The sequence below is a fragment of the Corythoichthys intestinalis genome, chromosome 20, assembly GCF_030265065.1.
Source record: "Corythoichthys intestinalis isolate RoL2023-P3 chromosome 20, ASM3026506v1, whole genome shotgun sequence".
NCBI classification, from domain to species: Eukaryota; Metazoa; Chordata; class Actinopteri; order Syngnathiformes; family Syngnathidae; genus Corythoichthys; species Corythoichthys intestinalis.
In genome coordinates this window covers 20,671,309-20,692,944 of record NC_080414.1, presented here as the reverse complement: position 1 = coordinate 20,692,944, position 21,636 = coordinate 20,671,309, and the positions used below count along the sequence as shown (strand labels likewise).

General features: G+C 39.2%; 1 protein-coding gene across 2 annotated transcripts in view; it reads right to left on the bottom strand.

Annotated features, from left to right (window-relative positions):
- rbm33a (RNA binding motif protein 33a) overlaps positions 1-21,335 on the bottom strand; it is a 49,378-nt gene extending 28,043 nt beyond the window's left edge. Inside the window, exons 1-9 of one of the 2 annotated variants that reach the window (XM_057824415.1) lie at positions 21,105-21,335; positions 18,307-18,382; positions 11,790-11,838; positions 11,648-11,721; positions 7,122-7,377; positions 3,917-4,039; positions 3,643-3,808; positions 3,374-3,570; positions 1,260-1,578 (exon numbers count right to left, since the gene is read on the bottom strand). In XM_057824415.1, coding sequence (XP_057680398.1) covers positions 1,260-1,578; positions 3,374-3,570; positions 3,643-3,808; positions 3,917-4,039; positions 7,122-7,377; positions 11,648-11,721; positions 11,790-11,838; positions 18,307-18,382; positions 21,105-21,123 — 1,279 coding nt within the window. In that variant the 5' untranslated portion in view covers positions 21,124-21,335. Of the gene's footprint in view, positions 1-1,259; positions 1,615-3,373; positions 3,571-3,642; positions 3,809-3,916; positions 4,040-7,121; positions 7,378-11,647; positions 11,722-11,789; positions 11,839-18,306; positions 18,383-21,104 lie in introns of both variants that reach the window. The other variant, XM_057824414.1, reaches the window with a different exon arrangement.
- Between the last annotated feature and the right edge of the window lie 301 nt (positions 21,336-21,636).

Here is a 21,636-nt window from a genome sequence, read left to right as displayed (position 1 = left end):
CCTGTAAATCTGCACTGCCCCCTAGAGCCTGGCATGAATACTACATCGTTTTCATGCAGAATTGCAACATTGTTCAAATGGAGACGCAAATGCAAATTTGAAATTTTTCGTATTCTCGGAGAGTCACCATGTAAACGGCCCCACAGAAATCTGATTTTTGCAACACAGATTAAAACCACATACGGGAAGTAGTTTCATATCAGATATGGACAAGAAGCTTCTCATTTTGAACACCCCAGATGGGTTTTGACTTTCCGTGACGTCACTCGAAAGTGGCCCAGTCTAAATAATGTGACTTCAGTGCTAAAAATTAGGGGAAATAATTAGGCCTGAAAATTAGATTTGTGGAGGCGTACGATTGGAATCAGATATGTCTGCAGTCTAAACACAGCCTAAGTATGCAAATGGTGAAAGGACACAGCTTATGAGCGCAGCCATTTTGCGATGTCAGTTATGTGCACAGGTGCATGCGGTAATGAGTCTTAATGATGGAACAAGAAAGGCCGGGCAATTTGGGATGCTCACATTTGATTGGCTAAATACTCGCGTTGATGAAATGCCTGCTTCCATACTTGCTTTTATTGACGTTTTAAGGTAGAAAATTAGCAATGTTTGTTGGATTAATTTTTTGTTTTGGAATTATTTGGTAATCGTATTAGTCCTAGTACACAATCACTATAATGTCCTAGTGATCCTAGAAGGCTTAAAAAAGTAATTACTTCTGACAAATTAGTTCCAATTCACTTAAATTGATCAATTTAAACGCAGATGCATCTTTGTCGCTGAAGGACAGGCTAAAATAAAAAAGAATATTAAAAAAATAATGCTTTCGTCTCCAGCTAAATTTCTACACGGCCAGGGACAGACAGGTCAGATAAACCCATCGCAAAGAATAAAATGTGGTTGTCACGAGACAAAAAAATTGAGGATAAACCCATTAAGTTAGAGGGTTATTCACTTGTCATTCACCCCAATGACAAAATGACATTCTAATCCAGACATGTGGTCCCGACAGTGAGGAGGCGAATAGGGACTGGCACCAAGGTTTTAAATTGGGTGAATATAAAAAAAAAAAAAAAAAAAACGTGCTGATCCAGTGAGATCCATTTACAATGCAAAATGTTCTAGAGAGCCTGAGGCAGCCAGTGGATATAATAAGGAAGAATTGGTCCACTCGTGCCCATGTGGTCGAAATGTAGTTATGTATCATTGCTGACCGTTGCATAAATATATGTATTTTTCCACTTAGGGATACAAACCTGGCACAGAGGATGGCGCCGAGCCTCTGAAATGGGGATTAATGTGAATGTTTTTGGGTTGGTGGGGCTGCTGCTGCTGTGGTGGTGGCGGCTGGTGGTGGTGGTGTTGTTGATGTTGGTTGTGATGATGGCCAAAACTTGGAGGCGGGGAGGCCAACGGTCTTGGCGGTGGCGGCTCAATCTGGGGCTGAAGCGTCGGCAAGCGGTGTGTCATGTGTGGCGGGATAAGAGGCTGCAGGGGTTGCTGCCCGTGTGGTCGCCCGTGATCTTGGAAGGGGTGGGGTCCTCGCGGCCGGAACAAAGAGTGGTGATGTTGCTGCTGATGGGGGAGATGGAGGAGAGGCATTCGAGAGGACTGATGATGTATGAGAAGGATGGGAAGGAAAGAACAATACTATTAGCTTTAACTTTATGAATCTTTAAATTAAAACCAAATTATCCATTATCCTCCTTGATCAAGAAGAATATTTTGAAACAATATTTACAGTACTTCTTTATATTGGTCAGTAGCGGTGAGAATCTTTGGGTACCTAACGATTCGATTACGATTACGATTCAGAGGCTCCGATTTGATTATAAATCTAATATTGAGGCCACCCAACCCCCCCTTCCCCTTGAATGTTTTGTACATTAGTTCCAAAATAGTTAAAAAATCCTATTAGGCTAAACCAAACTAATATTTCAGTATCAAGTGAACAGTTAACAAGTCCCCATTCTGCATCAGCAGCTTTAAACTACATTCAATTAATTTAATGATGTGAATCAACCGTTAAAGTTGATAAAATTGCTCCTGTTATTCCATAATTTCCCTTCCGTCTACTTACAAAATGTCGAAGTTTTAAAACTGTTTCATCATTTAAACATAGATTCAAGTCCAGATTTTGCCAATTTAGGAGTATTTTAGATAAAAAGTTAATTAGGTTTGCTACAACAGAGCCTTCTAGAGAAGTCTACTGCTTTAAGATGGCGGCTGTTTACAACGCAGCAACTACTAAACGGAAAGTCTGTCATTTTGCATCTAGTTCTCTTTATATGTTCTAACACCGCAGTCGTCTGTCATTTAGCATCTGGTTCTCCATACCGGTATATGTGATATCTACTATAGCCGTATGTGGCCGTATGTTTGTAGCAACCAGCAACTGGGCATTGTTTGAACCAGCTGTCGGCTGCAGTCAGGTATTTTTTTTTTTTTTTTTATCTAGCGGCATGAGTTGAACATGATATTTGCTCTGAGTCCGTTCCTCATTGCGGCCCGAAGACTGCGCTGACTGTGTTTTAGTTCTGCTTTACCTGGTATAATTCAATAATTGGAATTTGGACGTTTGTGAAATGCTCTTGAATCTTCCACGGCCGAATCGGGAATAATCTAAATTTCGGAAATTTTGCACGCCTCTATTGGTCATTAAGGTTGGCTTCAGACCACAGGTCTTAATGCACAAATCTAGTTTTTTCTGTTTTTTTTTTTATGTTTTTTCGATCCAAGTGGGGCATTAAATTGACAGTCTGAACGGGACAAGTCACATTAAAGTGGATCATTTCAAAACCGATCTACGTCACTTTCGTATATGGTTAAAATCCGATCTGGGCCACATTTTGCTAGAATGTGGCGGCGGTCTGAGCAGTCATAAAAAAATTATGAAATAAAAAAAAAAGGGAAAGCCTGAGATTGCTCTGGTTTCTTTCTTTGCGCCAAATGAGCAATATTTCAATATTGCTGAAATGGCCAGGAGTTGGGGCAAACTGACTGTATGTGTGTCCGTCAGCATGCACAGTGCATCCATGCGTTCTATCAATCCTTATATACTTTGAATATAAGACTTAACAGGGATTATTTATGTTTGTAATGTGTGTCCTCTTTACGGAAATCAAAATATGATCACCCTAGAATGACGTAGAGCCAACATGTGTTGTCATTTGTTTTGATGCTTCTGTGCATGCGAGTCAATTTGCCCGGGGTGTATCAGACTGTGAATTAGTGTGCATGTGTAATACTTGAACGGGCTCAAAGGTAAAAAGCGGTCTGAACGGGCACGCCAAAAATCGAAATTGCGCGTGAAGACCTGCGGTCTCAACCTAGCCTAAGAGGCGTCATTGTGAATGGCATTTAGTCTTACCCGCATTCCCATGTTGCCTCTTTGGTTGAAGCTGTGGTTGTTCATTCTTCCTCGGTTTCCTCCTCTCATGTTATGCATTCCATATCCAGTGTAGCCTCCTCCTCTTCCTCCTCCTCGGCCCCCATACCGATTTTGCCGTTTCTGCCGTTCTTGTTGCTCGTACTGAATAAGATCTTTTTTGGCCTTGTCTGACAGTTCTGAAGAGACGGAAAAAGCATTCAATTAAACTTTTGCGACATTCAAGAGAATATTAAAAACACTTCTCTTACCTAGTGTTTCCGGGATATTCCTCCGCTTATTCCCAGCATCGGCTAAACGCACGATACCGCCATCCTTTCTCTCCGACTTGAAGCGGATACGACCAGAGTCTCCATCTTCGTCATCGTCGTCATCCGAGTCCTCTTTGGGTTCTGTAGGCTTGGCTTCATTTTCAGCCTGGGGGTCAAATGATTTATTATGGGTGTGTTCCATATTCATTGCAAATGCAGTTTGTTATTCTTTCAATTCAACAGAAAGTCTATGAATGGCTATATTATGATATACCTCTGATGTTTCAAAGACCTGAGAGTCTTGTGCCCCTTGTTGCTGTTCATTCCCCAAACTCTCCACCTCATGGGTAACGTCTTGCTGGACTCCTTCATCCTCATAGTTTTGGTATTCATTGTCCTGTAGACAAAGATGTTAAAATGTTGACGGAAGGAAGTAGGGCTGCAGCTATCGATTATTTTAGTAGTCGATTAATCGATGAACTAGTTAGTTCGAATAATCGAGCAATTGGTTAAAGAACATAAAAAAATAAAATACAACAAAAGAACAATTCGCTAACTTAGATACCAAAAGTCTGCTAGCTTAAATATTATAAAATGCTAACTTTTTTTGACAATGCTCTTAACAAATGGTTCAAACACATATTTCCACAAAAAACACCTAAATGTACTAAGAAACTAAATTACAAATTTATTTAAAAAAAACATTAGCTCAACAAAAACTTTGCTTACGTTAGTCTTAACAGGGAGCAGCTGGATTCAGCCATTTGAAATGAGTTACATCATATTCACTGTTGCCACTAGAGGGCAGTGTATCCACCCAAATCAATAAAACAATGCAAAACACTTTCAAAACAAACCATTACAACGCCACTTTAATTAAACCAATACTCGAAGCAGAAAAACTTAATTCAAATCTTTTTTCCAATCAAATTACTCGAGTGAATCGATTAATCGTTGCAGCACTAGAAGGAAGCTATTTCCTGTAAATTAAATGTGGAACAGTCTGTGTCCTCTAGTGGTCCAGATAGCCAAATAAATAAAATTTTAAAAACCTAATTAGACAAAAGGCATACAAAAAGGTTGTACAGAGGATTTTCGGGAGGCACCGTGTAAAACCCCACCCGCCACCTCTTCCGATTGCAAATTAACATAACAGTGGGTGCATGGCTTCATTACTATTCCTGACAGCATTTGAAAGTCAATGAGATGTAAATGATGGACATGATATAGAGAAATGTGGGCAATTTTTTGGGGGAAAAATCCACTCGACTCTGCAGATATTAGTGGTACGAACCACAGAATAACTCATAATGTGATATTTGATCATTATGGTAAAGGGTGAACACCACGGTGCCTCACGCTTGAGAGGTTCAAGGTTCGAATCTCTTTGGTGACATTTTTTGTCAGCGACACAGTGACAGGCAGAATAAATAAATGTTTTTCCACAAGTTGACAGAAGGGACAATTACCATGTTTATTAACTTATTGCTATTCCTATAATGAAATATACAATATGTATCTAAAAATGTGCTGATGTCATAACTTCAGAATTCCAAACCCACTTCAGGAAAGCGCAAACAATGAGCAATATTCAAGTAGTAACGGAACGGACTCTAATCAGTTCAAACAATGTGTCGGCTCAAATACGCCCTCAAACGAAAAGGCAAGATCAGGTCACGCACACATTGTATTGTGACGTGCTTCATTAGCCTTCCGAATAGTAGCACATTTTCACACAGCAAAGAAAAACACTAGCTAAATCACATGGACGGACAAAGATACCCCAGGGAAAAGTGGATGCTTAATCCCTTAAACTGGGTTTTAAGTGCTCAATGAATAGCACAGAACAGCCAGAAAAATGCCAAGGGCAGGTAGCTCAGTGACCTTGGAAATATGCATCATTATGTGCATCTATGACAGCAAATAATGTAAATATTGGGAGTAAATACCACTGATGATCAATAGCATTGAAGTAAGAATTGTTGGTGCTACATTTGGAAGCAGTTTGATGATGACCCTAATTCCAGCGTACACCGAAAGCTTTTTGATGGCATATTTTATTATTTTGATGCAGAAACTAGAAAAACTGGTGAACACATCCAAAAATCTTACTCCAGTTTAACCTCCCTTAAGGGTTATAAGCGGAGCACCCCAGTAGTTTTTCAAATGCCAAACAGCATGGCATGCTGGTTAAATGGACCGCGGCGGACATTTGCGCACAGATTGACGCTTATCTTTGATCCTCTTAGTGTGTGTGAGGACAAATAAAGAGAAGCCCACCATCCATCACCAGAGACGTGTATAGGGGTGTCCTCGGGAAGGTCAATAATCTTTTCACCTGCATGATGCATTATCAGATCCAGATAAAAGCTCCCCTTCAAACAGCCACCCACCCACTTGCACACATTAACCTCGGCGACTGGCAGCACAAAGCATCTCATGACTCGCCCAAAGATACCAAGGCCCAAGGTCACAATGGCACTCGGCGGAGCATCGCCTCGCGCCAAACAAGCCATCAGCGTAAACGTTGTCGGTGTGATGGGGAAATTAACCGGCGGCCATGGGGCGATAGCAGCGGGAAAAAAAACCCACATACTTGGACCCGACATCTCCTTTACCTGAAAAGATTTCCAATTCTTTCTGTCATTCAAAAGGAGGAGACATCTTTTGGACACAACAGCGCCTACCAGTCCTTCCACAGACTACACAAATAACATACTTTGCAATAAGGACAGGATTGGCCCGATGCCAAATCCTGGTATCGATACCTGTCGGACCTTAGCAACATAAAATAACAAAACCCTGTTAGATGTCCTTGGTTCAAATCCTGCCTCAAGCCTACTTGATATTTTTCCGGGTACTCTGAATTTCACATTCCAATAAATATCAAAACATCTGAATATACATCAGCACTTTCAAGTACCCAATTCCAATTTAATGCCTCTATCAGTTTTTGACAGTCTATTCCCATGTACATTTCAAGTGAGCCATTCGATACAACTGTGTTTACACTCACAGAACACATGAGTTGCAACACCAGGCAGTGACAAACCAGAACCAATCAAATTAATTAATTTGAAAATCTCATTTCATTTACTTACTTTAAATCGTTTACTTGGCCTATGTTCACTCTCCCCCCTGTTGATTTAAATGAGGGTAACCTCTACGTTACTCCACTTCCTGCCCTGGGCAATTTGGCTTATTTCATGATGGATACAACACTAATAATTTACATCATATCTAATGAGCTATGCATTAGCTGTCAACTAGATTTAGAGAAGCTCTTTTAATGGTTTACATGTGTTGCTTGGGTGCATGTGTACGACGCCAATCACTGTATTTCAACGACATGTCCACCTTGCCAGCCTATGTCCAATTTGTTTACGCTGCACTCAATCAACTGAACAATATTGGATTATCACCCACATTTGGAGGGCCGTATTAGATGGACACAGTCTATTTGAGAAGAATAAACTCACTTGAAATTCTCCATCGATAGGTTCATTGATTTGGATGTCAAGCACTTCGTCTGTAGTGTAATCCACTTGGTCTTCTGGCCCATCATCCTGAATGTAATCGTCCGTGTACTCATCTCCCTGGTCTAGCGTGTAACCGGCCTCCACGGCCACATCCTCGTAGTCGTCGGTGCCCAAGATGACGGCGTCATCAGCGTAGTGCTGCGTATTCTCCTGCTTGTATAAGCTGTCCGTTGCATTGAGGCTCACTTCCTGGCCACTGTACACATACAAATGACACTTTTAATACGCATTGTTGCATTATATGAAAGTTCTGCCTAAACACTGTGTATATAGTAGGCATTAAACGATTCAAGATGTGTTTTTTATAGTATACATGTAATGTGAAAAAAATAAAGTCAAAGTATGACCATTTTTTTTAGTACAGGACATATATCCCTGCCGTTTGAAGCGTTTTTATAAATAAATAGTAGTTAAGGCAGTTTTACTTCCTGTCCCTTACTATTGACTAATCAGAGCAGAGATTTGTGGATGTCGCCCTCTAGTGGTGGTTGCCATTACTGGGGTGTTTACACAGCTTAGTAGCAGCCCAGCATCAGTCAACATGTAATGTAAAACAGTAGCTGGCTGGCCTGATAACCGTCACCCTTTATTTTTTATTTATTTTTTTTAAGTGAAAAGTGTCTTTTTTTTCTTTTTTTTTTAATCAATAATTCTAATATAATAATTTTACTCAAGCCTGAATTGATTAGGTGCATATTTGAGTGATATAGGCACAGGGAAAAACAAAAATGATCAGCAATGTATTTTTAATACAAAAAAATAATACTAGAATAAAACTTAAATCTGTCATGCTTAATTTAAAACTGTATAGTCTAACCCTTAGGATCCTCTGCCTTTTTGTGTGTGTATGATTCTGTTTTTGGCAGTTTTTTTCAAAAATACTTTTTTAAAAGTGCAAACATCAACTGAGGTGCATTCAAAGTCCCCTCAGCAATAACAGTTTCAAAAATGATCATTCCAAATATCAGTGTTTCCCCTAGGATTTTTTGAAGCTGTGGTGGTGGGCTGCATCGGAGTCGGACAGCCTCACAATGACGTACCACGGCAATTTTTTTTCCTTTTCATTATTTTTTCCCCCAAGAAGAACCATAACAAAGATATATTTGAAATATTTCATTAGCTAGGCTAATGTCGTAGCTCTCAGCTACGGTACATGTATGTCAAATGCGTAGCTGATTACAGCTACGTTACCCTACGTAATAATACGACTTTTTTTCTCGTAGCAAAAGTACGACTTACATCTCGTAGTGACTCAGGGTTGGCAACCCAAAATGTTGAAAGAGCCATATTTGACCATAAAAAAAAAAAAAAAAAATGATACAGTCAGTATGTCTGGAGCCGCAAAAAATTCAAAGCCTTGTATAAGCCTTATAATGATAGCAACACTGGCTGTATGTATCGATACTAGCTATATTAACCTACTATTGAAATGACTATGTTGGCTAGAAATACATAATTAGCCTTCATGATTAAATGCTTATTTTCCCTACAGTGGATCCTATTGAGAATGACGCACCACGTGACTAGTCTGTTGTACGATGCCACCACAAGTTTAACTTCATTATAATATTAATGAATTGAAAGAATCTTTGTGTCATGTTTGTCCTCCTAGAAATCCTATTAAAACAAAATATATTTTCCTCCCCTTTTTCCATTAGAAAAAAAAAAAAAAAAGCTCCAGAGCAGCACTAAAGAGCCGCACGCGGCCCTAGAGCCGTGGGTTGCAGACCGTCGTCGTAGTCCTTCTTTTTCCTTTTATTTGACCCTTATAAGTACTACATTACCACAACAATAACAGTCCTTCTGTCAACGGACCCATTTCAAGGACTAAGGGGGAATTCTAATAGCCGTGTAGAGAGTTTTACTAGATTCTAGGGCTGCAGCTATCGAATATTTTAGTAATCGAGTAATCGACTGAAAATTCTATCGATTAATCGAGTAATCGGATAAAACATTTTTTTTAAGGTAAAGAGCAATTATTAATATACATTTGAAAACAAGACATTTCATCAAATATTGAACCATTTTCAATCAATGTCTTTATTTTCGATGTACATTGTTGAAAACAGCCAACAATTGCATCTCAGAGGTGACTAGAATAAAAAGACTAATTCACTGCTTTTACTTAAAAAACTTCTACTTCTTGTAAAAATATATATACATTTCTTACCGAAAAATGTCATTACGCTTGTTATCACACATCACTTAAAAGTTAAGTGTTTTTCCCATGTGTTTCAATAGAATTTAAATAGAATTCAAGCTATTTTTAAGTTCTAGTTAAGTTTTAAGTTAGTCTAAACTGTAAGTCCTGATAGGATTTTGAGTTTTGCAGTGTTCAAAATAAATGTACGTATGATAACTGCTGTATTGTAGCATATTAGGGACCAGTGCTTCTTGGTGTTTTATCCAGCAATGACTACTGAGCTAAAATTGACGGTTAGCATTATTTTCTATTTTACACTCTCATCACTCAACAGCGCTATGTTTTCACAGATTAAATAAAGCCTGTATGTAAGACACGTTAGCCACGCATCGACAGTGGTCATAAATGATAGAAAACTAGCCCTCCGCAGGGCTAACGTTGCGTGAGCTAGTGACAGTAACGTTAATCTTATTTATTAGCGCTATGTAGTCTACTGCTTTAAGATGGTGGCTGTTTACTAACGCTGCCCTGTCTGTCATTTCGCATCTAGTTCTACTTACATATAATATCTATGAGACGCGTCAGAACTTAGCTACCTGCTACCACTGTAGCATCATGCGGGTGTAGTTTTCATCAACGTCGGCGTGGCTTGTAGCGGCTGTCGGCTGCAACAAGGTTTTTTTTTTAATTGGTTCTTCCTCTACGCACGTGACGTCAGCGCGTTGTCCCGCATTAAAAGTACTCCGGGCAAGACGTGATGCTTAGCGCTAGCAAAATTAAACGATTCCTCGAGGTGAATAAAATTACTCGGATCAGTTTTTTAACTCGAAATTACTCGAGTTGCTCGAGTATTCGTTTCAGCTCTAATAGATTCGGTGAGAAGGTGAATAGTTTTTTTTCATTGTTCGTGAACAAAATTTCCACACAAACGCACATCGAGGTACCATTAACTTAGCAAGGAGAGGTATGAGAGTCATTTTTCGAGTGTCCCAGAGCTCGCGAAATTAAAAAAAAAAAAAAAAAAAAAAACGCATTTATCGAAGTTTCGTCAGCAGTAATTACGTATATCCGTCAGCCAAAACAGTCTAATAGCACAAATAAAGTACACCTGCCCCTTGTTGTTGAAGTTGGCGCGCCGGTGTTGTGCCGAAATAGCCACTCTGCGTGAAATGTCCCCCCTGACGGGAGCGCACACACGTCACTCGTACAAAGACCTTTTTTTTACCAATCGATGGACACAGAAACGACTTTCTTGTACCGTGAATATGTATCATATTACTCTGCTTGAACTAATAAATCTTGTACAGTGACCGGCGCTCTGAAAATAGAGCAAGGCTTTATTTTAGGCCCCGCCTCTCAGCGGAAATTCAGTCAAACTTTGCTTTCCGTCCAAGACGGCCGTCCACCGCTCACTTTTGCCGAAAAGTCCGATCCAAACTATTGTAATGCCCTGGTTATGAGGAAGAAGGAGAGAAGTCTGTATTGGCTTACCCACTTTATTGTGGTAACGATAATAAAGAAAAACAATTACAAAATAACAGCGAGCTGCCACGACATGTGACCGCTATCTCTCGCCATCTCGCGCTTTCTCCCAATCTTCCTACTCGTTCCCCTTGCGTCACAGCTCCCCAGTCCGATCGTCTCTTAAGGGGCCCCCGCATTGTTACAAACAATACAATACACAATGAATATGTTTCCGCTGAACTCCTCACACTCGGCTGCCGCTAGTTTGAAACGGCCTTTAAAAAATTAATTAATTAATTGATTAATTAATAGAATACATCTCATTTGCCAGGCGTGGCGGCTTTTATTTTGGTGTGGCGGTGCGCCACAATCTGTTGAATATAGGGGAATCCCTGAAATATAATGTGGAAATTTGACAGAACACAAAAACATAATACAAATAGCAAAAATAAAGTACACAGAGAAGAACAAGAAAACAAATGATTATCATTTTGAACGTGCTTTTTACTCGAGCTTCACTCAAACCTCTTATCTCCCACACTCTATGTTGTCTTCCTGTGTCATAATGACAAGCCACAGTACCTCAACCAATGAGTTGAGCGGGATTGTCATTGTTCTGTCAGCTCATTGGTCAGAAAGCAGGAGTGGCGGGGGAATGTGTTGCTACATATTCTTTAAAAGCACTATACGGTTGTTTTGCTCGGATTGATCAATACGTACCTGTTCTATGCGGAATACAATACAATACAATAGATAACGTAGTACTAGTTGCAGCAAATGCATCTTTATGATAGAATGTTACAAATTACGATTGTTCTGCCCTTACCAGGTGCCCTACTGCTATGAATAAAAGGCTTACCTCATCTGTTCATCTTCATCACTCTGTAGAAGAGCATCATTCAGCTCTTCTTCGTCCTCATCTTCAGAAAGATTCTAGAACGGAAACATGAAGAATGTTGAAATGCGTGAGGAAAAACATGAATATCGATGAATCGTCTTACCTTCTTACCCAAAGGCGAAAATTCTTCTAACAAATCCTCCTCCAGGTCACTTTCAGGGAAAAATAGGAATCCATTATATACAGAACATAAATTTTTTCCATTCCCAGAAAAAACAAATACAGCTGCTTCTTGATTTACGACAACACCCTTACCTGTCTTTTGCATGCATTTCAGGAAGATTTCACAGATTCAGATTTTTTTTTTTTTTGGGGGGGGGGGGGTAATTTAGTTTTTTTTTTTTTTTTTTTACGTAGTTCATATTGCAAAGACATATGCGACTAAAAGTTTGAAGGGAATGTGTGTGTGATGTCATACGCATGCACACATGATCACCTGTCGCAGTATTTACGGAAGTACACCAAGGTCTTTGCAGTCATGCTTTTGTGGCTGCTTTCAGAAATTTGGTGCCAACATTTTTTGTTAAACCCAAAAGTTTCATGTGTGCTATCAAGCAGGAAGAATATTGTTCTCCTGCTTTTGATGAAACAGTGGTGACTTATGTCACTTGTTGTAAGATAAGTTGTATGCCAGTTTGCTCTCCCACAGCTAATGACACATGGATCACATTCATTCAAATCTGTGTTCATGCATCCGAAGTTTATCCACATTAACACTAGAAAACCCAACATTTTTTTAGCCTACTGGAAAGCCCAGAAGGGGATCAGATGATCCCCACAACTCTGGGTATCCACAATTAGCATCTGTATATGTGCAAATGAGTGTGTCATTGTCTCTCAAATAGGCCACTCAAGCACACAAGCAAACAACCTTACTCTAACCCACAAGGGTTGGTCAGTTTATACTGACTCTTGCCATGATAGTTTCAGTTATTATTTGAGAGTTTTATTTTTGAATATGGTTTTATTTTATTCATTCACTGCTCTGCCCATTTTTTCTTCTTCTCCTATAGCACACACAGGCAACTTTATGTATAAATTACTGCAATGAAATAAACAAACGCACAGACCATTGCAACGTGTATAAAGTTATAATGAATGAAATAATCAATACATTTGTGACGACAAAAAAATCTCAAATGTTTTGGTCTCACAACCCAACCCAAGTGTGATCAGCTCTGCCATGTGGCTTTCTGAATGCAAAGTGCTAACTACGTCAAGGGGCGGGGGATGTGCTTATCTTGATGACCGAGCTCGTGTGCGCGAACGACAGTCGACTGGCGGGGTGGATTTGAACAGGAGCAGGAAATTATGGTGGCTGGGAGGTGTCAGGCGAAATGCAAAGTCTCAACACTTTGCAATTAAAAAAAACCATGAACCCCAATTGCAAACGCTTTGCAAAAGAAAAAAAGCATGAAAGCAAACCGCCACAACACGATCCCCAGTTCCTAAAGCGCGATTGCAAATTGGCAAAAGCACGAACCCTAATTGCCACAACACAACAGCAAATGGTTCGCAGCACGAATGGCTCAGAAGGCGAATGCAAAGACACCGCAGCAAAAATCCCGCAACAGAACAGCAAAATCCCACAACACGACGGCAAGAGGATGACCTGGAAGTACAAAAAAATTAAGATAAAAAAAAAAAAAAAAAAAAAGGACGACATATTATATATTGCTGTATGTGCTATCTGACCATCTCTACGGACCTCTGTGAAGTTGGCCCCCTCCCCCCCATCAGACATAGTTATACAAAAATGATGTCAATCGTTTGTACTGTAAAAGCTTTGTTAGTGCTGCTTTCGTTCTAGAGATATTTACAATTCTTTTTGAGTAAATCTGAGGTCAGCTAGCCCCCCATTTCAATTCAGAATTGTGTCTGTCATTTGTGCTAGTTTGTGCTGCAACGGTTTTGTAGATCAGTATTATGCTTTTATTGAGATATTAATTTTAAGTGGTGACGTCATTCGTAGCTTTTCCTTAGCTTAGCTCCCGTGGCTAATAGAGCATACCAACTCTCTCAATAACAGAGGTGTGTCCTAACAACTAACACGAACGTAGCACAAACGAATGGCAGCACTTCAGGACCATTTGCAGTACATGAGGGGCTTAGAGTGACGTCATCACTCAAAATTAATATCTAAAGCCCCCCAATTTACTGCGAAACAGACCCGAATTTGTTTGTGTTATGATTGTGCTTGTTAGGTTGGTAGCTAGGACACCCCTCTGGTATTGGGAGTTGGTATGCTGCATTAGCCGCGGGAGCTAAGCTAAGGAAAAGCTACGAGTGACGTAACCACTCGAAATTAATATCTGAATAAAAGCATAATACTGATCTACAAAACCATTGCAACACAAACGATTGACACAATTGTTAATTGAAATGGGGGGCTAGCTGACCTCAGATTTACCTATATAAAAGAATTGTAAGTATCTCTACAACGAAAGCAGCTCAAACAAAACTTTTACAGCACAAACGATTGACATCATTTCTATATAAATTTGCGTCTGATTGGGGGGGGGGGGGGGGACTTCACAGAGGTCTGTACAGATAGTCACAATGCACATATAGCAATATAAAAAGTGTCGTCCTTTTTTTTTTTTTAACTTCCGGTCATCCTTTTGCCGAGTCCTTGCTGAGTGAGGCTGCTTTCTCTTTCGCTACTACTACTAGTCAGGCTACTTTCAGACACTTATTTCTTACTTGCCTACTGTAGGTTGATAAATTTGTAGGTAGATTTATTTATTTCTTGGTCAAGCCAAAAAAAGTTATTTCAATCAAAATATATATTTTCAATCGAGAAAAAAAAGTCACTTGAATGAAAGCAAAATGTGTTTGAACAAGTCAGGCTGCTGTTTCTTTACTTGCAACCAGCCATTAGCTGTGGAAGGGGGTTTGAATACCCTCTACATGTTAAAAAACAATTTTGAAAAGATCAGTTAACAATTTACTGTGGATATACATTGATATACATAGATATTTAGAAATACTACAACAAAGCACACCAAGCAACAGTGGCAACAAGAAAAACACCTCACATGAAATGGCTGGGAAAAAATATGCAAAAAGAGTAAATACCACTCTTGGTTCAGAAACAAGCTATCATTCAGGCAACTTTTGCATTCAAACACAGTTTGCTTTCATTCAAGTGACTTTTATTTTCTATTGAAAATATATACTTTGATTGAAGGAACCTTTTTTTTTGGATTGACTAAGACATACAAAAATCTACCTACAAATTTATCAACCTACAGTAGGCAAGTAAGAAATAAGTGTCTGAAAGTAGCCTGACTAGTCGTAGTAGCAAAAGAGAAAGCAGCCTCACTCAGCAAGGTTTCGCCCAACCCCCCCTCAGGTAAAGTAGCCTGACTGAGCCTGTTTCGCCCATCCCCCTCCTCAGCTAAAGTAGCCTGACTGAGCCTGTTTCGCCCCAACCCCCTCTTCAGCTAAAGTAGCCTGACTATCAGACACTTATTTCTTACTTGACACTAAACTGCTAAACTTCTGAGAATATTTTGATAACAGTATTTTAATAATTCTAATTCATTCGGATGTATTTGTTTGAATACCCTCTACATGTTAAAAAAACATTTTTGAAAAGATCAGTTATCAATTTACTGTGGATATACATTTATATTCATAGATATTTAGAAATACTACAACTAAGCACACCAAGCAACAGTGGTAACAAGAAAAACACCTCACATGAAATGGCTGGAAAAAAATATGCAAAACTAGTAAATACCACTCTTGGTTCAGAAACAAGCTATCATTCAGGCAACTTTTGCATTCAAACACATTTTGCTTTCATTCAAGTGACTTTTATTTTCTATTGAAAATATATACTTTGATTGAAGGAACCTTTTTTTGGGATTGACTAAGACATACACAAATCTACCTACAAATTTATCAACCTACAGTAGGCAAGTAAGAAATAAGTGTCTGAAAGTAGCCTGACTAATAGTAGTAGCAAAAGAGAAAGCAGCCTCACTCAGCAAGGTTTCGCCCAACCCCCCCTCAGGTAAAGTAGCCTGACTGAGCCTGTTTCGCCCATCCCCCTCCTCAGCTAAAGTAGCCTGACTGAGCCTGTTTCGCCCCAACCCCCTCTTCAGCTAAAGTAGCTTGACTATCAGACACTTATTTCTTACTTGACACTAACTGCTAAACTTCTGAGAATATTTTGATAAAGTATTTTAATAATTCTAATTCATTCGGATGTATTTGTTTGAATACCCTCTACAAAGAGGGAAATAAGTGTCTGAAAGTAGCCTGACTAGTAGTAGTAGCGAAAGAGAAAGCAGCCTCACTCAGCAAGGACTCGGCAAAAGGATGACCGGAAGTTAAAAAAAAAAAAAAAGGACGACACTTTTTATATTGCTATATGTGCTTTGTGACTAGAAATGAGATGGGCTCGGCTTGGGGGGGGATCCCAGTTGGTAGTTTTAGGAAGCACCAAAACCCCTGGTGGTTCTAGTGTAAAGCAACATAGGATAACAATGACAAAACAACCCAAATTTAATTTCTGAAAGATTTATTTGTTCCCATGACACACAGTCCACCTGCAAAAACGAGGCGCTGCCAAATAAAGAAGTGTACGGGGGGAAAAAATGTCTCATGTCTGTCCGAAATGTGGCCGATTGACTTGTGGCTCATGCTGTACGCCTCACCCAGTGATGTGTCAGGATTGTATACAGTACACTGTACAGTTTTTTGTTTTGCTCTAAATAAATCTTTCAGAGATTGAAATTCGGTTATTTTGTCTTTGTTATCCTACATTGGTTTAGGCTTAGAGTCTACATTATAAGCCTGCTGGAAATGGATTCAAGATGAAAAAAAAAAAAAAAAAAGGATTGCTAAAATATAGTTCAATATACTATGAAAGTCAACCTGTTCAGCTACACATCCACATTAGGTCTGTGGCATATTTACTGTAGCTAAATGCTTCATTCCCACATACATACACGTTTGCTTTTTTTTTTCTTTCTTTCTTTCTTTCTCTATGTAGAGATAGAAAAACACTCCGGTTTCCTCCCACATTCCTAAGACGTGCATGCTAGGCTGATTGATCATTCCAAATTGTCCGTAGGCGTGAGTACCAATGACCACCATCAACGACCACAATAGATGTGCAAATTAGGATCAGATGATCCCTCTCTGGGCACAAAAGGTATATTCATCAACTGATCCCTCCTTGGGTTTTCTAGTGTTAAAATGAGCCTAGATGCGATATGAAAAAAAAAATAGAATTGACTTGCAGTGAAAGTAGCCATAGTCTATCACGAACCTATATTACAGTCTTACACTATGTAAAATCTGAAATTTGGGTAAATATCTGTATAAAAACTCAGCGTGTTGTGATATGCAATAAGTCAATTTATCGAACGGTGAATAAAAATAAGGGTGGTAATTTTCACGGCTGCGATTTATCGCCAAGTGCGTGCGTGCGTGCATACATTTGTGCGTACGTGCATGCATATAATTGTGAATGCGTGTTTGAAAGTGCTGAGTGTACTCGGCACACATGCGTGTTGATGGCATATGAGTTCGTTTCACAGGTCATCAACATGCCATAGAATTAAAGTTCAGACATTCAAAATAAGGAAACGGATCTATATTAAACATTGTAAAATGTTAGCATTGCTACATTGAGGCTAATGGAAAAAAGACAATGTACCAACCACTGTAGCCTGTTTTAAAACATTAGCAGTCTTCTCCAAAACGCAAAATTGCGGTTAAAAGGTGAGACTTCAAACATGAAAAATCGCTGGTTAACAGCATTTGCAAATAAAAATAAATAAATTTAAAAAATAAATCAATTACTGACACCACATGCATGACGAAAAGAGAAGTGCACTTTTTTATACAGAGTGTAAACTTTAGCTTAGCAGTTTATCATACGTATTTTGAGTGAACATTTCAAAATAAAAGCACGTCATATTCAAAATATAAATAACGATTTCTGGAGTTAATCTCTAATACTTCAGATTTTACATTAAGAATAGCTTTAAAATGATACCCTTGAAGAAAAATCTGATTGGCAAGGAAAAATTTGGCTTCAAAGTTGCTAACATTAGCACTTTGCAGGACAAAATGACAATCATTTTAGATCAAATACTGTGTAAAAACTTTTGATGGACTAATTGGCAAAAATGGCATTGAGTTTCTCATCTATTTCTTATTCTGCACTTAGCCAACTTTCAAATGACTCATTATGCATTGTGTGTGTTTTTTTTTTTTTTTATATTTATTATTTTTAATACAGTTTGTTTTATTTAAGAATAACAATTTATTGCATTTGAATGGTGGGTGATTTATTTATTAGGATGTATTGTCACTACATTAGTGGTTGAAATGGTTCAAAAAAATTGACAATATCATCGCATATCGGCAATAATTTATAAGACAATATATCGCCTACTAAAATTTGTTATCGCGACAGGCCTAATAGAAACACATTTCTACAGTTCTGTATTATTTAAGGCCCTTGAAGACACGACTCATCATACTAGCATATTGTGTCCAATCTGGAACTTTGAAACCCCATATGTTGGTACAAATGTAAATTAATGACCTTTTACATGAATTTTTTTACTGGTAGTTGAATTGGGGATTTAACTTACCTCTCAAAGTCGTCATCTTCACCTCTCCTCCTGCGTGAACGCTCCGTTCCAGGCTTGTCATATTCGAAGGCATAATCTACATTACAAAAAGTATTTGTGTCTTAACCAATTACGCTTGGATGAATTGCTCTACCAACTGTGCCGCAGCCACACTAATTTGACATTATTGACTACTAAGGTTAGAAAATCTCACTCACTGAGCGTTTCACGCTTTTCAGGCAAAAAAGCTGTGGTACCTCGACATACGATCCTTTCAACATCCAATGTAAAATTTGACTCATAATGTCTCGACATATGACGACATGCTCAAAATGCGGCGATCTATGACAGCGTCGCAAGTTCATTGTTTCCCCGCAAGATGGACACATGGCGCATTTGTGAGAGAAATCAACTTGGATCCCAAGAAGGTTAGTGCAGGTGGTGAAAAAGGAAAAGGTAATGCTTACCATTGAAATTAAGAAAATGATGAAAAAATATGCGCGTGGTGTGCGTGTAAATGAACTGCTTATACAACTCAGCTTACCGCCCCTAACACCTACATACACACCAGCTGTCTCCGACCTCTGTTCGCCAGTAAGTTAAGGTGACAATTAAAACGCTTTTGTTATTATTTTTTTCATTATTGGTGTTGGTTCAATGTCCGGTAAAACTGATGTGATCGTCATGTTTTTCACGAAGAATGGTGGTCGTATAAACTGTATTATCTTTTTATCCGGGCCTATAGCTCTCGGGTCACTTCGGTAAAAAAAACGTCTCTTGTTCGGATTCTTCTCCCGCCTGTGCCATTCAGTCCGTCTGGCCACCAAATTAACACCCGCGCCAGGCCTCTGTTTGGCCGTGGTGCTTGAGGAGTTGAACCAGAGATGAGTGGCGGCGGCGCTGCCCGAGACTGAGCAGTCGTCACAAGCCTCGTTCCTTAGCTGTATGTTGAAATTAGCCTTAGCCTTCGCGATAGCAACAGCCTCGTATTCCTTCTTGTGGTGCAGCTTTATATGGCTGATCAGGTTAGTGGTGTTGAACGAGGACACTTTCTTTCCGCCTCGTGGAACTTCTGCAGTGCATGTTTGGCAGATGGCAAGAACGTTGTTTGTTTCGCACACGGAAAAATCAACCCACGCTAGTGACAGAGCCGCCATGATGTCCCTCAACCCTGTTGTGTAACGTCGCCTCCTCTATGACGCCATACTCCTCAAGCCTTCCTCCCTCAAGGGCTTCAGAGAGAGGAGGGGTTGAGGAGGCGGCGTTGCAGAAGTGGACAAAACTGCTTCGGTTGTGCACACTTGGAGGCTAAATCAAGTATATAATAATCGGATTGCATTACCGGTTAATTTAAAAAAAATATCTGGATTATCTGTGTGACGTCATAATTGCAGATAATTATCGGTAACCGATATTATCGTGCATCTTTAATTTATTTGTTTTACATGAGTCTTATTTAATGCATTTGTTAAATTAGAACACGGCTCATCGTATCCACAAGCACCTGCCATCTCCTCCCCCCTCTTTTCGCCAGTCTATATGACTTAAGAGAGTGAGTAAAAACTTTTTTTTTTTAAATTTCCATTTATTATTATTAAGCTGATTTGTATTTAAAATTCATTTGTTTTGCAATGTTTAATTGCTATTAGCAATCGTACCTGCAGTATTTATTAAGGATTTAGAGTAGGTTTTTGGGCTAAGGAACAAAATAAACTGATTATAATGTATTCTTACCGGAAAATACCGCTTGACATATGACCATTTCAACTTACAGACCAGGTCATACAACTAATTAAATTCGTATGTAGAGGTACCACTGTACATTTTGCTTTATTTATTTTTTAATTTCTGCTCCCGCTGCTGGGGGGGGGGAATGCTAGCGATTACACTGTACATACACGCCCTCATTCTAAACAATTTTTCTAAACCTGTGTATATGCATATATATGATGATGATGATGATGATGATGAAACTTTTTTATTTCGAGCATGCACACACAAAAGAAACAAAAAACATACAATATAATTCAACAAAAATAATTGTACTCGAAAGGGAGTGGGAAGAAAAAAACTTATTTAAGAAAAAACTTATTTGATATACTGTATATATATATATATATACACACACACACACAGGGGCATGGAAACGTTCGGGAATACTCTGATTTCTCAAACTCAACTTTGCATGGCATTGTACACCTTGAATGATGAACTTTTATATGAAAACACAGTATAACTGACAATAACTGACGGTAAACTCCACTGGAAACAAAATACTGCATGTCCTACACGACTATTCTACCGGAAATATGTAGAATATCAAACTAGATCCAGTGCAAGCTCATTGTTTAAGGACATGATGTGGTATGGACTTGTTGCTATATGCAAATTCATGTGCAGCATTTATAACGCGTAATTAGAAACTGTGCAATCACACCCAGACACTTTAAACAATGCACTTTACAAACGTATATTACAGTGCTGTTAATCCGATCAATACAGAACTCGTCGTAAATGGTGTGCCACTGAATTATAATCCGTGCGGGATATGATCCTTCTTGCTGATAAACGTTTACATGGACCGCCTAGACGGGGTAAATATTTTTCCCGATGCTAAATGAGGTGATCTTCCCGAAGCTTCACCTCATCCATTGAGTGAGTCTGCTGTTCCAAATCCTAACAAATACATTGGATTCGCATATGGGTCCTATGCTTTATGTGCTAACATCAAATTCAACAACTACTGCCAACAAAAATAACAATGTTAGCCACTCGGCTAAGTTAGCATTGCAGCAGTGAAGAAGAAAAGAGCCACCTACCCTCGTCATTGGCCGTCATGGTGCAGGAGCGCTTTCCTTCTAAGGAACGGGACTACACGGATCGGAGTAACATTTATTTGTTTAATAACTCGACATTTCGATGAAGACAAACGTGGGGCTTGAACGAGTGGTTCTTTCGACGCAGCGACGACAACAACAAGCGCGGATGGTTGGCCCCCGCTATGCTAAGTTGCTAACTAGCGGAGAACAAACATGGCAGAGCTGTGAGCTTCCGTTCCCGCCGATTCAATGGAGCTTAGGAAAAAACAGCGACCCTGCTCGGCTTGGTGAGGAATAACTGAATAAGACACAATGATGAACTATGTCTGTAAAAGGGACTCATCACTTCAAATGCCCGGTTTTTGTGATATAAACCAAAATAAGTATTCTTTTCTTTTCCCCCATAATAATTATGACTCATAACCTCTACAACTAAGCAAACGACTGATTGCACAGCCATTTAGTCCAGGACTGTGCTCATAATGACACAATCACATTAAAATTAATGCTAAGTCACCCAGGGGTGAAAGTG